A 14,824-nucleotide genomic window follows, 5' to 3' on the forward strand; every position below is an offset into this window, starting at 1 on the left:
TGGTATATTGTATTTAATCATTGGGTTGTTTTCTGTTCTGGGTGCAGCCTAATTTATTGAATGAAGCTCCTCTGGTTTATAGACAACCCTTCAATACACTCTCTGGTAGCTCTGTCCTTATACACAGAGCTAATTTTGGGAGGAGGAATTTGTGTCACCTGATCAGCAGATACTGTCTTGCAGTTGTTCACAGGGGCCCACAGAAAAGAGACCCTAGTAATGCATCACATGCCAGATTTACAAGCTGATTAAGTCTTAGACATTTAGTTGAAATTTGTAACAATTTCAAAAAGAGACATTTTCACAATACCATTACTTTATGTCTGTATGACTTTTTTTTTTTTTTTGGTTTTCAGTGACTTTCAAACATACAACCCCATTTGATCCCCTGGATTTTGCAGATAAGAGAAACTGAGGCACTGAGAGAACTTACTGCCATTGAAACCAATGTCACATTAAATTCAAGTCTATAACTAGATATGTCAATTTTTCTTAACTATTGGTGTTTACAATATTTTCCCAGTTTTAAAGTTTCTTTTATAAATGTAGACATAGTTTCAAGTGCAATCGTTTTATTTTTTAAAGATGCCACTGACTCCTTTAGCATTTCCAGTCCAGTGAAGTCAGTTTATTTACAGAATGATGGTGGGAGCTACTCCTTAGATGTCTAATCCTACGGTGATTTGAAGATGTTTTCTTTTATGACAATTGTCATTGTTCACGGGCATAGCTCTCAGTTACAGAATCTGAACATCCAGAAACATGAAAGAATGGCAGGAAAATTAGGAGAATCAAACGGGAGTTTAAAACTTCTGTTATCTGCTCGTACTAGTTTGTCAGCATAGAATACCAAGTAGAAATTTGGGAGCAGGTTGAAGTGGAAGGAAAAAGTGCATGTGCACAGGAACGTACAATATTGTGTATCCCTTGATATCTCTCTTAGGAAAAAAATCCCTCTGCTGCACTCACCTGAATAATTTGCTGTCTTGGAAATAAGTCTGTTTTTTGATGACTCTTGGGTAAGACCAAGGCAGGGGACCCGAGCAGAACAGAGGAGCATGTCCCCAGACTGCAACCTTGACCCTGTGTGATGTGCTCTGTCTCCAGGACAATCCAACCTACTGTGCATGTTACTGACTTACTTGCTTCCTGCTTTGCCTCCTCCTGTTAGGATGTAAGATTCGTGAGAAGAGGGCTGTTTGCGTGTTTGGTTCATTTTTTATATTCCTAGTGCTAATAATAATACCCACAGCATGGAAATCTCTCAATCAATATTAAATGAATGATTTAGAAATGAGAGAAAACAGAGACCCATCTACCTCCCACCCCTTCTGCCCGCCCCCCCCCACACACACCCTGTTCCCCAAAAAGATATGAAAATCAACCCCAAAAGGAAAGTACAGATGTTAAGGGGGGAAAGTAGTATACTTTACTCATATGCTCGTTTTAGTTGCAGATATAAGTTGTGTGTCCCTTCAGAAAAATGAAAATTTCAGTAAGAACTTGAATTGGGAATTGAATTTTTAGTGATGGTTTTATTGAGACATAATTCACATACCATAGAAATCATCTACTTAAAGGATAAGATTCAAGAGTATTTAGTCAGTTCCCAGAGCTGTGTAGCTGTCGTCACCACAGTCGGCTTTAGAACCTTCTTGTTAGCCCAAAAGGAAACCCTGTGCCCACTTAGTCACCCCCCATTTCTCCTCACCACCTCCACCAGCCCCAGCAACATTCTTTTGTAAAGTCTCTACATTAATTCTTAGCCAGGTTACTTCTAGAAATGTATGCAGGTTTACTGTCAACTCTAGAAGGCTCCTTTATGTCATACTTCTTTACTACACCTGACCTTCTGGAAAAATCTTCAAATTTGTGAAATATATAATTTGTTACTTCTCTCTCTCTCTTTTTCTTTTTTTTTTTTTCAATTTTAGGACACTGACATAGCTCCCTTCGTGGCCTCGTCACATCGTGTCTTCATAAAATTTCACGCAGAGTATGCAGCCCGACCGTCAGCAATCCGGTTAACCTGGGCCAGCTAACCGCGTGAGGCCGGGTCTGCTCAGCACTTTGGTTTTTCTGCAGGGGCTGGACCCTCAGACCTCACGCTGGACGGGATTCTGCCATCCTGATACCTGGCCCCCCTGCCTGTGCCACTGAGAATAATCTGAACTTCTTTGTTTTTCATCAAAGTACATGTGGAATCAATATTGGTATACATTTTTTGAAAGTAGAATGTAGCTTCTTTAATCTAATATTTTGAGCTGAAATTTTCTAGAATCCCTTAAAGGGGTGGAAATGATTATGGCATATGTGCTGTACATTTTCAAAAGTTAATAAAATACAAGTACCGTTTTCACTGTGAATGTCAAATTGGGGATGACAAGCACTGCTGAAATGTACACAGGGATGCTGCATTATCTTTTTTAACTCATTAACATTTGTCTTTCACTGTGGGGTACATGTAAAATTTCGAGTTGAATGTTTCCATTTTAAAAACGTATATGAGTCCTTCAGTATAGGAACTCCGGAGGCAAGCTGCCTGCGTTTGAATTTTAGCCTTTCTAGTTAACTTCCTTAACTCTCTGTGCTGCAGTTTCCCTACGTACCACTGTAGTCTGTTCGCAGTTTAACAACACGAGATGCGAAGTTATACATAGTTAAGCAACGCTTTGACCACGTTTTCTGCTGCCTTTAACCAAGAGACGTTAGGTTAAATATGCAAAGTTAAGTCTTACTGAGAACACGGGGCCCAGTGAATGAGAGACGCTATCGAATGTGTAACTGAATCTTCCTGTACTACCCAAATGCCTGGGAAATGATCTCTGCACAGACTACAGAGACACGTAAATGAGATATTCTCACCTTCCCTCTACCATGGACGGATGCATCGGCTTCGTGGAGGACTCTCTATTGGAAAGAACACTGAACGCAGTGAAGAGACCATCAAACCCAAGGGTCTTGACAAAGCTGGAACAATGGACTAAACCCCTCAAGATGAGGTTTGATAGGAGTAGATAGAAGACCTAGTAGCTCTTTTAGCTGAAAATGAATCACAAAGGTACAGAATATGGAGAAAGTTGAACAATAACCTATGAAATAGTTACTTCATCTGAAAGCAAGAGTAACATATGCAGCTGTCAACCAGTAAGAGATGATTTGACCTGTGGTTGCATCATTAGAGTAACAGTGTCTACAAGAGTCCTTTTCAGAGAGACATGATTCCTAGGAGGCCCATGAGAATATCTGGAAAGTGTATCTACCAAGATGAAGACAGCATAGTCAATATTAGTATGTCATTTTTACACTGAAAACTGAAAACGGAAAATAAGAATATTTTCTCCCATTCTGTAGGCCGTAAGTAGAATCTAAAAAGCCATGATAGAGAATAAATGGTCTCGGGGGGGTGGGGGGTGAGGGGAGGTCTTACCTGGAAGTCAACAGAGCCCGGGAGCCGGGAAGCCAGGCTTCCACTCACCACGTGCGCTTTCTCCCCCTCTCCTTTGCTGTCTGCCTAAGGAACTGGGCCTTGGCAGGAAGAACAGAGCACAGCCTGGCCAGCGACGGTGAAGGTTAAGTTAGCCGTTGCTGGCCAGAGCTGCTCTCATGTGACCTTCAGGGAACTGCCTGGGATAACTCAGCCAGAGGCCACCACAGGCCAGGAATCTCCGGGCACTTCAGACATTTGTGAAGAACGCCCCAGGGGACGGATGGGGCCAATGACAGTTTGGGGCTAGGAGATGCCCAGGTTCTGGGTTCAACTTGTCCTAATTTCCTATTAAATTTCAACTCCATTTAATTAATAGGAATCTGTTAAAAATCCACCACACACTCCCCTAGGGAGGAGTAACATCATTAATTTTATTAAGGGAAAGGAGAGCTAACATCTGTGTAACACTTGCTCTCTGCCAGAGATCCTTCTCATACCACTCATGGAAATGGGATGCTAAGAGCCGTCACCTCCATTCTACAGTTGAGGAAAATGAGGTGCGGAAAAGCTGGTAAAACTTGAGTGACAGAACGTGATTTTAACCTCAGCAGCCACCGAAGAGAGTGCCTCCCATCCTGCCAGAGGGATTAGGTGTGAACTTAGTAATATGACAGCCCGACTATCTTCATAGATCTAGTGACATTATTAAAAAAGACTGTCACTGTTATATGACCTAGAAAAATTGCTGATGCAATTCTTGTTATTTTAGTAAAAACTTAGAGATTAGACAGAGTCAAAAATACCGTTAACGGGGCTTCCCTGGTGGCGCAGTGGTTAAGAATCTGCCTGTCAATGCAGAGGACACGGGTTCGAGTCCTGGGCTGGGAAGATCCCACATGCCGCAGAGCAGCTAAGCCCGTGTGCCACAACTACTGAGCCTGCGCTCTAGAGCCCGCGAGCCACAACTACTGAAGCCCACGTGCCTGGAGCCCGTGCTCCGCAGCAAGAGAGGCCACCGCAATGAGAAGCCCGCGCACCGCAACGAAGAGTAGCCCCGCTCGCTGCGACTAGAGAAAGCCCACATGCAGCAACGAAGACCCAACGCAGCCAAAAATAAATAAATAAAATAAATAAATTTATTAAATATTAAGACCTCAAGTCACCCTATGGCTATCAATTTAATGGGGGAGTTATTGGAAGAAAAATGATCTGATCATTTTTGGATATTTAATGAGAAATTTGCTTTTCAAATTTTTTTTTTTTTTACTTTCTGTTTTTTTGGCCACGCCACTTGGTCAGTGGGATGTTCCCCAACCAGGGATTGAACCCGGGCCACAACAGTGAAAGCCTGGAATCCGAACCACTAGGCCACCAGGGAACTCCCTGCTTTTCACATTTTAACTTGGTAACTTTATATGTTTCTTCATAAGTAGTTTATTGGAGACAAAGGCATTTTTTAAATGAATGAGTTATGTAATAATTCACGTGAATTTACCCACTGTTGTCGTAGTCTGGAGTGCTGATACAGAGCAGGACCCTATGAGGCTCCTGGGCATGAAGGCCTTCCTGTGGCCCCCATTTCTTGATTACAGAAAATGGGCTTCATTCAGCCTCCAAGACCTTCCCTGAGCTCCAATGGGCAGGTTCAAACAGTTGCTAATTAGGGAAGGGAGGAATGGTCAAAAGAAACAATAGTGCAGTCTTGGGGCAGGGTCCTGGTCTCCCCCTCACCCCCCAAGGGATGCATATCACAATATCTCTGGGCTGTTCGGCAGATACTGAAACCTCCTCCAGGTGGGAGAAGTTAACTGTGTGCTGCCCACAAGCACGGAGACCCCAGACCGGTTGGAACCAGAAGGTTAATGATACCGACTCCCACTTACCTCCCCACCAACCAATCAGAAGAAAGCCCACGAGCTGACCACACCCTCTTTGAACCATTACTATAAAACTCCTCGATATCCACTCCAGGTTGGACACACAGTTTTGAGGGCACCAGCCCACTGCGGCCCCCGTTGCCTGGCAAAGTATTAAAGCTATTCTTTTCTACTTCACCTGAAACTCTGTCTCTAAGAATTAATTTGGTGTCAGGGTACAGACGCAGGATTCGGCTTTAGTGCCTCATGGGGACCAGGCATCTTCCATGCTCTGTCTTTGCTTGGCCCCCTCTGGGCTCAAAGGCAGGGATAGTACATATTCTGCCAGAGGGAGGTATTGAAGCACATGCTGTGTGTAAGCATGGTGCACTTGGCCGTGACACTGCAGAGGGGATTTTAGCTCTGATAAATATTGACTTTTCCTTGCAGGAATGGCTACATAATTTGCAGGGCCCCTGGTTCAAAAATTATTAACCATTTCAAGCTGGTGATAGCAGAACAATAAACTAACCATGGGGCCCATCTAAGGTTGGCGCTTTGTGTCACTGCACACAGTTTGCATATCCAGGAAGCTGGTCCTGTTTCCATGTTATAAAAATCTGGAACTTAGGGACACATTTCATTAAGAATTGTATGGCTAAAATTGAAGAGAATGAAAGGAGATTATAAGGGAGTGAAAACAAATTTCTGGAAAACCAGAAGTGAATGCAAGCATGGGAAGGCAGCCTTGTGATTATCATAAAACTGGGTTCTAACCTCTGTAGAAACTTAACAAACAGCCCAGGGAAACTTAATGCTGACGTAGGAGGGAAACAAATACACATCACAACAGAGGAAGAGAGAAACCACACCAGCTATCTAGAGAAATCAGCTCAGACTTCATGCTTAAATACAAAAGAACAACCAGACATCACCAGACAGAGGGAGAGTTACAGCAGCCTGAACGGGAAAGAAAGAGATAAACTAACAAGAAAGGGACATGAGAAAACAACTTAGTAAACACGAGAGGTTTAAAAATTGTTATCCTCAGAGATACTTGAGAAGAGTGTGCATTCATGAAGCAAAAGCAGGGCGCTATTAAACAAAAAGGAGATCTTAAGTATATTTCATTAATAGCCAAAGTAATTTTTAAAAATTCAATAGAGCTTTAAGATAAAACAGAGAAAATCTCCCAGAACATGAAGTTAAAAAACAAAACAAATAAAAAAAGAATATGAAATATATGAGGGAACAAAAATACCCAGCTATTGAAAACCAGCCCAGGAGGCTGTCATCCAATAAGATTTCCAGAAAGAGTGATAAATCAGAGAAAATGGCAGGAAAGAAATTTCAAAGGATAAACAGAAAACAATTTCCAGAGAGGAAGAGAGAAACGAATCATCCTCTGAAAAGGACCCAATGAGCCCTAAACAGATTAAACGAGAAAAGACCCCCCCATCAGAGATATTCTGGTGACATTTCAGAACATGACGAATGATAAAAAGATCACAAGTGCTTCCCAAGGGAAAACAATAGTTCCCTGCAAAGATGTGAGGAGACCAATATGTTTCTGGGCATCAACACTGAAAGCAGAAGTCAGTGGAACTATGCCATCGAGATTTAGGAGAAACTTCTTTTGAACCTAGAATTCCATGTCAGGCAAATTATCAAAGGTGTGGGCAGAATAAGGACATTTAAAAACATGCAACTACTCAAAATTTGTGCCTCCTATACATCTTTCTAGAGAAAGTTACTTGAGGGTAGTTACTCCAGCAAGATGCCTGCAAGAAATGTCTGTCTCAACCCAGGGACCAAATGAAAAGAAATTATAGATAACTTCTCAGCTGGGAGGACAGAACGAATCAGTCTAAGAGCAGTAAATTAGAAGGTTCCTAAAGTATTCAAGAAGAAGTCATTGGATTTCAAGCAGTAGCGAGTAATGAAAAGCTTAAAGGTTACAAGAAGAAAAAGAAAACAGAAATTCTAGTAAAAAGAACAATGAAAACTGTATAAGAAAATCATCATTCAATAGGAAGCTAACTAAGCTATGTCACAGCATAAAAACAGAGAAGTCACGTATTTATCTGGTATATTCCCCCTCCTGTGATCCAGGGGTCCGTGACTGAGACCTGGGCGCCGGGGACACACAGACCACCAAGGAGTTCTTGCTTTGAGGAGCTCACAATATAGCGGGAGGTACAACCTGTGGGGAAGGGACTCAGGGTAGCAACTTCCAGTAAGTGGAACCGCAGTTAAAGAAGCAGCACACTGAGAGAAAATTTACTTGCAGCTTCCCCGGGACCCATCCTGCTGTACCACCATCCCTCGCAGGCGCTGCCCAAACTTCCCGGCTTCCGCCCGCACCACTCTGGCTTCGACCTACAAACTGAGCCTGCGCCGAACTAGTGCGCACGCGCCGACTCCAGTCCAATCAGTATCTCCAACGGGGAGGGAGCTAACCTCGGGTGGGGCGGAGTCTCGAGGCCGAACAGCAAACGTGATTGGTCGGCCCCGGGGCACGCATTCTTTTGTGGGCGGGGTCTCGCGCTAAGTCACGTCTAGTAAACTGTTCTCCTAATTAGGGAACCTTCTGGCGCGGGCGGGGCGAGGAGCTGAGAGCGGCTCGGTGTGCGCCTGCGCCGAGTGCCGGGACAGGGCGTGTTCCTCGTTCGGGTGCTCGTTTTGCAGAGACCGAGTGCATCTCTCGCCGCCGGAGTGAGCTCTGCAGAAGCCTGTTGTTCCCACGCGCAGCCTGTTAGGTGCAGCCCTCCGCAGTGAGTATGTGTGTGGCGTTGCCCTTGTGTTTGCTTCTCTCTCCGCGGCGGGAATGGTGCTGGACGCTTCCCACTCCTTGTCCCGCCCTCCCCATCCCCCTCCCTGCCCCCGGACCCTGCCTGCGGGTGCCCACTTTCCAAGGCCAGGGGAAAACTGGAGAGTGCCAGCCGGGGGTTCCCTCATTTCTCTCTCTGTACCCTCCTGGCCGTCGCCCACGTGCTTTGTTGTTGTCGTTTGGTACAGGTCATGTCCAAGTCTCTGAAAAAGTTGGTGGAGGAGAGCCGGGAGAAGAACCAGCCGGAAGTGGACATGAGTGACCGGGGCATCTCCAGCATGCTGGACGTCAACGGCTTGTGTAAGTTCTCCGGAGGGCCTTCCCCTCGGAGGAGCTGGACGGGTTTATGAGTTTAAGAAGTAACTGCTGGTGGCGGTTGCAATGGTTTACATCCCACCCGCTGCTTGGCTGCTTGTTAACAGCACTTGTCGAGGGCTCAGCTCGGAAAGCTTGCAGTCAGAGTTTGTTCTGTCCCAGCTGGAAAACGGACACGAGAGCCAGGTTAAGAATCCCCGGACCGTGGCTGCTGGACCGCGTCAGTTCTCCAGGCTGACTGATGGCCTTCGGGTGGACCTACCACACAGTTTACTAAAGAGCCACTTGGTGTTTTAATGGAAAATTAGTTATGAATCATTTTTCCATTCTCTTAATATAGTCTCCTACGTAGCCTTGAACAAATGCCCCACGGAAATTACCTGATAAGTGTTCTTGCACCTGGAGCAAGTTAAACATTTCTTGACTCATTACCTTTTTCTGGGTTTATTGTCCTCACTTAGTTCAGGCTTTTGTTACTTCCCCCCTGTGCTATTGTAATGTCTTTCTAACTTTCCCTCTTGCCTCCAGTTTTACTGCCCCTGTTGCTTTCCTGTAACATGCATCTTATTGCAACTCTCTTCTTTAAACCGGGGATTGCAAATTCATATGTCTTCAGGGGCCAGGTGAGGATGGTCATGAATTCTGTAATAGGTATCTCATCTGAAGGCGGCAGCTGCTACACCTGCTCAGATCTAAACAGGTGTCACCACTTGGGGATGTTGGCCCAGTGTTGCCAGATTTTTGGGTTTTTTTTCTATGAAGCGAAGAATCCAGATTTTTATATAAAATTTTCTAATTTTTAGATATTGACAGTTAATTCCAACACATTAGAGGTGAAATCAAGCTCTTCTTTAGGTTGATTGTGGCTGAAGTTTGGACCTTCTGGTTGTCCACTACCAATGGTAATGCTCCATGTTCCTTGCTGAATCTGACTACAGCCTACCTTAGCACCTGTCCCTTCCATGCATCTGGCATCCCAGCCATACTGAACTGATGGTCCTTTCTGAACCAGGCCATTCCTTCCCGTCTTTGTGCCTTTAGAAGTATCGTTTCCTCCCTCCCCACCCCCTTCACCCCAGATCCTTTTACTTACCTGTCAAGAGTCAGCTCAGACGCCACAGCCTGTGTGAAGCCTTCTCAGTGAAGTTGGACACACTTTGCTTCATGACCCTTTTTTTTTTTGGCTGCACTGTGCGGGGCCTGCAGCATCTTAGTTCCCCGACCAGGGGTTGAACCGGTGTCCCCTGTAGTGGAAGCTCAGAGTCTTAACCACTGGACCACTAGGGAAGTCCCGCTTCATGACTCTTCTTACACAGGATTGTGATGTATTCTTAATCCAGACGTCTCTCTTCCCCACTGGGAGGCCGAGGGGAACTAAAGCAGTGCAGTATTCCTGTGTGCCTTCTTTATTCTAGTGCCTGGAACACAGTAGGTGCTCCGAAATGTTTGACGGATGAAGGAAAGAGTGATGGATTAGGCCTGCGAGCTGATGAGATCCAGACCAGGATGTGACACTGGAGAGGAAGGGGGGATGTCCAGGAGACCCTAAAAGATGACAGATTGCTTGTTAGGCCCGGAGAGAGCAGAGTCAAAGTTACCGCGAATCCGTGGTTCGCGCCTGGGACAGAGATTGGGGTTGGTGCCATTGATACGTCTCTGCAAAAGGCAAGGGGATGCAAAGCTGTAGGTGATTTGCGTTTGGTAATCCTTAGGAAGATACCTGCCATTAAGTTTAGCTTTTGTACGAATTAGCATTTCAGTCTCCTGGGCTGTGCTGGCCTCTCTCAGTAGCAGTGGCTTCTTGGTGGCAGCAGGTGTCTCAGGTGATGGTCTGGCAGTTGCAGATCTGGATGTGTCCCCGTACTGCCCCTGCCCTGCTGGGATCATGATGGTCACTGGGGGCACAGCTGTGTCAGAGGAAGGGGATGGGGGGGAAGAGGATGGAAGCAGGAGGCCTGGCTTGGCTGTGCCCTTAGTCCCACGGGTTTCTGCCCCTCAGGGCTCTTTCTCGTGGGCTTGAAAAAAGGTTGCTTTCACTAGAGGAACTTTGTACTCCTCAGCTTTGAAGAGGATCCTCTATGTAATATTTATAAGTAGGGAGAGTGGTGTAGCTATTTCAGTTCAGTTGCTTTATCTCTTTGAAGCCTTGGCTTTTATTGAAGAAGAAAAGATAGCCACTTGCTTCCTGAAAAAGCTCTTTCCGGTGTAATATTAGGTGCTGAAAAGCAAGGTCATTCTTGATGTTTTCCCAAAGAAGTCGCTTCAGGAAGAGCAAGAGTGCTTCTTGGGGAGTTTAGTGGAAGTGAATTTGGAAATTCCACCTCCTCAGGCCTCTGGAGTGTGGTAGACCCAAGGAAGGGGAGTGGCTGCTTTCTGCTAAAGCTCCCCGACTTCTGGAATCTGAGGGTCCCAGGATGCCTTCAGAATCCCATCCTCCACTGGGGCTCATTTATCAGTAGCGTACATAATTTTATGTATTTTAATATCTTATATATTAAAGTATTTGGCATGATCACCTTAGCTGTAGTATAAGGATTCCCATAGTCTTTTACTTATAAACTTTTAACTGTAATCATGAGGTTTTATTTTTTATTTATTTGTTTATTTTTTTTTGGCCGTGTGGCTTGTGGGATTTTAGTTCCCCAACCAGGAATGGAACCCGGGCCTCGGCAGTGAAAGTGCCAAGTCCTAACCACTGGACTGCCAGGGAATTCCCTGAGGTTTTATGTACTAGTATCAAGATTGAACCCAGGGAACAGCTTATTCGCATGGACAGAGAATGGTATTATATCTCAAGCCTTCCCTTCATTATCGTTACTTTGTTTAGTTTCTCTAACGATGAGCAAGAATTTAGCTTTGAAGCTAAGAGTGGTAGTTGTGTACTTATTCTAAGCATAGGAAACAGGCTTCACTTCTGCTTGGGAGAGTTGCGTCTTATAAACGTAGCCCTTTCATTCCTCTGAGACAGTAAGTTGCCTTTAAAAAATGCTTTCAGGAGTGGAGGTACCAAAAGCTTTCTGACGGGGAAAACTTCATAGGCTGGAGACAGACATCCAACAGGTTCTAGAATTTTCTGTCCGTCCAGCCAGGTTCTGGAGATGCTCAGATCCAACCCTGAGAGGCAGACGTAGTCCAGTGATTACAAGTGGGGCCTCGAGTTGAATAGACTGGGTTTAGATTCTCCAGGTTTACTTATCGCTGTGTTACTTTAGAGAAGCTACGAAACCGTTCTGAGCCTCAAGTGCCTCATCGTTAGGTGGAAACGTAAGTACCCACTTGGGGGGCGTGGGTGTAGCGCCGAGTGCACTGCTTCCTGTCAAGGGCTTAGCACCGAGCCAGTACTAAGTACACAGTGACTGTTAACTGCTCATGTGAATGTCCAGAGAGCGCGTAAACCTCCTATGGAACCAGTCCCAACGCGGTCGATGGCCTGAACCAGGAATAGCCTGGTTAGTTGGACCGGGAAGGGCATCTGTGTGTGTTATGTGTTGACTTTTTGTGTGGCTTAAAAGAACCTGGTGTGTTTGGCCCTTTTGCCTAAGGTTCCCATAGATTTCGATCACTGTTTCTTTAAAATGATCGCTCATTTTATTTCTTTTCCTTCATTTTTTTTTCCTGCACAGCATGTAATCTGCTGAAAGCTTCTGGGAGGAATGGTACCAATTTTGTACTTTTTATTAAGGAGATTTCACGGCAGAAACTCTCTCTCCTGCAGCAGCTGTTCACCCGGATGATAAAGTTGCTCTTGAAGGGTCCTGTCATCAGCTTCCTGGGAGCAGAGACTCCCATCAGCAGCCAGAGAGACTTTTTTTCATTTCTTTCATTTAAGTCTTTTTGACTTTTTAATCTCTTCACATTTACTGCCCTCTGGGTGTCAAACCTTTATCAGTTTTTTGTTGTTGTTGTTGTTGTTTTTCTTCAGGTTAGACTAAAATATCTCTCAGATAAATTTTATTATTATTATTTTTTTAATTTTTATTTTATATTGGAGTATAGTTGATTAACAATGGTGTGTTCATTACAGATGTACCACAAAGTGATTCAGTTATACCCATACAAGTATCCATTCTTTTCCAAATTCTTTTCCCATTGAGGTTAACACAGAATATTTTGAAAGAGAAAAATCAGCTGCTTCTGAGGTAGTTGTCTTTCTAAAGGACCCTGCAAAAGAATCAACAGGCGTAATCCCGGGTTGGTTATCTGGAGGGGCTGTTAGCCCGGGAGGTGGCGGTGCCGGCTGGGAATTTTCATCATGATAGGACTTCTCTGGGGGATGATAGAAGAGCTGGGACGACCATGTCACTTTCACTGTGATCGTTATTAAGACCTTTTATTTTTTTGCTCTTCTGACTTGTGTGTTTAAGCCCACCTTTGTGTTTTTCAACATCTTGGCCTGGTCAGTCCTTACCCTTTCTCTCTCCAGCCACCCCCCCTCCTCCCAGCCTTGTGAATCAACGCTTGTTGAGGGAAGAGATGACTTTCTGTCCATGTGACTCCATTCACATGTGTCACCTCCTCCGAGAAGCTCCCCAGGACTAAATTTTAACCCACCATCCCCTCCAGCCTGGCTTCAACGTCTTTTCTGGGCCCTGCGTGCGCACCTCTGTTATTTTTGTCCTTGGCGTTTGGGAAAAATTGATTGAAGAAGGTTGCTGTCCTTCTCAGTTAAGAATTCAGGTGCGCTGGGGTAGAAAGCATAGCACAGGAGAGAGGGCGCACACACCCTCTGGCTTCATTGTAACTTCATCACCTCTTTGAAGGTCCTGTCTCCAAATACAGTTTCACTCTGAGGGCTTCAACACAGGAATTTAGGGGGCCGCAGATCAGCCCATCACGTCTGCATCAGAGATTCTAAATGGTACACACGTGAGTGCTTACGTGGTGGTAAGTGCTTCTCGCGTCAGCCTTTGGTGCAGATGATAATCATCAGCGTTTTAGAGATGAGCAAACAGAAGGTCGAGAAAGCCCCAGCATCACACGTTCTGTAATCCTGTGTAGTGTGGTTTCCCAGCCCTGGCTCAGGCCTTAAGGAGTGATGCTTTCCAGGGCTAAGCGGGGCTGGCGGGCCTAACCTCACGCCAGACAGTTTCAGAATTCTTTAAAAACACTGTGCAAGGGGCTTCCCTGGTGGTCCAGTAGTTAAGGCTCCCTGCTTCCACTGCAGTGGGCGTGGGATCGATCCCTGGTCGGGGAACTAAGATCCCACATGCCGTGCAGTGTGGCCAAAGACAAAAAAAAAATGTGGTATTGGTATAAAAACAGACATATAGACCAATGGAATAGAATAGAGAGTCCAGAAATAAATCGTGGCATAAAAAAAACCCAAAAAAACAACACTGTGCTAGGCTAAGAAAATACATCATTTTTCCAGTCTGCCAGCTTGGAAGCTTAGGTTTATCACATTGTTGCAGGGCTTTAACCGTTGAAGAAAACAGTAGAGGCAACTTGGTCTCTATCTGGTCAGAGTTAACTCTGAACCCTCCCCGTTTCCTTAGGCTTTTCTGAAAAACTATTAATTTTAACTGGATTTAACAGCAGATGTGAGATTTTTTATACTGTACGTTAATTCATTTTTTTCTATCTTCACACTTAGAACATTAGCTTAAAACCCTCTGTGAAGTATGGTGCTGGAGAAGATTCTGTTGGGGCAGTATTGGTTCATGTATCACAACAGAATAAACCTGAGTTGAATGAAATGGTAATTGTAGTTGTAGTTTACCGGTACGTCATAAAGAGCCTTTTCATTTCATATGTTTCTCTGTGTGCCTGTTAACGATTCCTCCAGACTCAGAATAGTTCTTAAGGGTAAAGTGGGCCAAATGAAAGGCACACCTCAGACCAGGTGGGGAATTGGAGGGGGTCTTGGCCTCTTGGTTTCTCAGAGCACAGCACAGAGCAGAGATGGGCGACTTGGTTTACATCCTCAGCGTGCAAGTGGTTGTTTTGCAGATGTTTACATACACAGTTGGTTTTTCAGAGCTGTAAATACTTCAGTCTTCAGGCCTTGCGAAAGATGCCTGTGTAACCTGTTACGTATTCTACAAATTGTGTCCTCTTTATTAGAAAAGGATAAAAATAATAGATAATTTAAAAATATCTATATGGAGTGTATTAATACACACGCACACACGCGCCGGGCGTTGTACGCGGCTCTCCATGTGGATTATTTCCTGTAAACCTCACAGCTTCGTTAGGACTGTTACCATCATCGCCATCATCCTCGTCACCCAGTCTATAGCACAGAGACGTTGAGAGCGTAAGTACCTTGCTCCGGGTCACACGCTAATGAGTAGTCGAGTCAGGACTTGCAGCCGGGCGCTCAGACTTCAGAAGCTGTGTTGGTAGCTCATGCTTTCTTGCCTTACTCATGTCACTAACGTTTTTGACAGTCAG

The 14,824-nt window shown here is 44.9% G+C and overlaps 2 protein-coding genes across 3 annotated transcripts in view; both read left to right on the forward strand.

The window, feature by feature from the left end:
* Positions 1-2,355, forward strand: part of CUBN (cubilin) — a 267,353-nt gene extending 264,998 nt beyond the window's left edge. The window contains exon 67 of the mRNA XM_059910072.1: positions 1,935-2,355. Coding sequence (XP_059766055.1) covers positions 1,935-2,042 — 108 coding nt within the window. The 3' untranslated portion in view covers positions 2,043-2,355. The remainder of the gene's footprint in view (positions 1-1,934) is intronic.
* A 5,527-nt stretch (positions 2,356-7,882) lies between these two features.
* Positions 7,883-14,824, forward strand: part of RSU1 (Ras suppressor protein 1) — a 199,305-nt gene continuing 192,363 nt past the window's right edge. Inside the window, exons 1-2 of one of the 2 annotated variants that reach the window (XM_059915276.1) lie at positions 7,883-8,064; positions 8,305-8,416. In XM_059915276.1, coding sequence (XP_059771259.1) covers positions 8,308-8,416 — 109 coding nt within the window. In that variant the 5' untranslated portion in view covers positions 7,883-8,064; positions 8,305-8,307. The remainder of the gene's footprint in view (positions 8,065-8,304; positions 8,417-14,824) is intronic. The other variant, XM_059915274.1, reaches the window with a different exon arrangement.

Source organism: Balaenoptera ricei, chromosome 2 (assembly GCF_028023285.1).
Source record: "Balaenoptera ricei isolate mBalRic1 chromosome 2, mBalRic1.hap2, whole genome shotgun sequence".
NCBI classification, from domain to species: domain Eukaryota; kingdom Metazoa; phylum Chordata; class Mammalia; order Artiodactyla; family Balaenopteridae; genus Balaenoptera; species Balaenoptera ricei.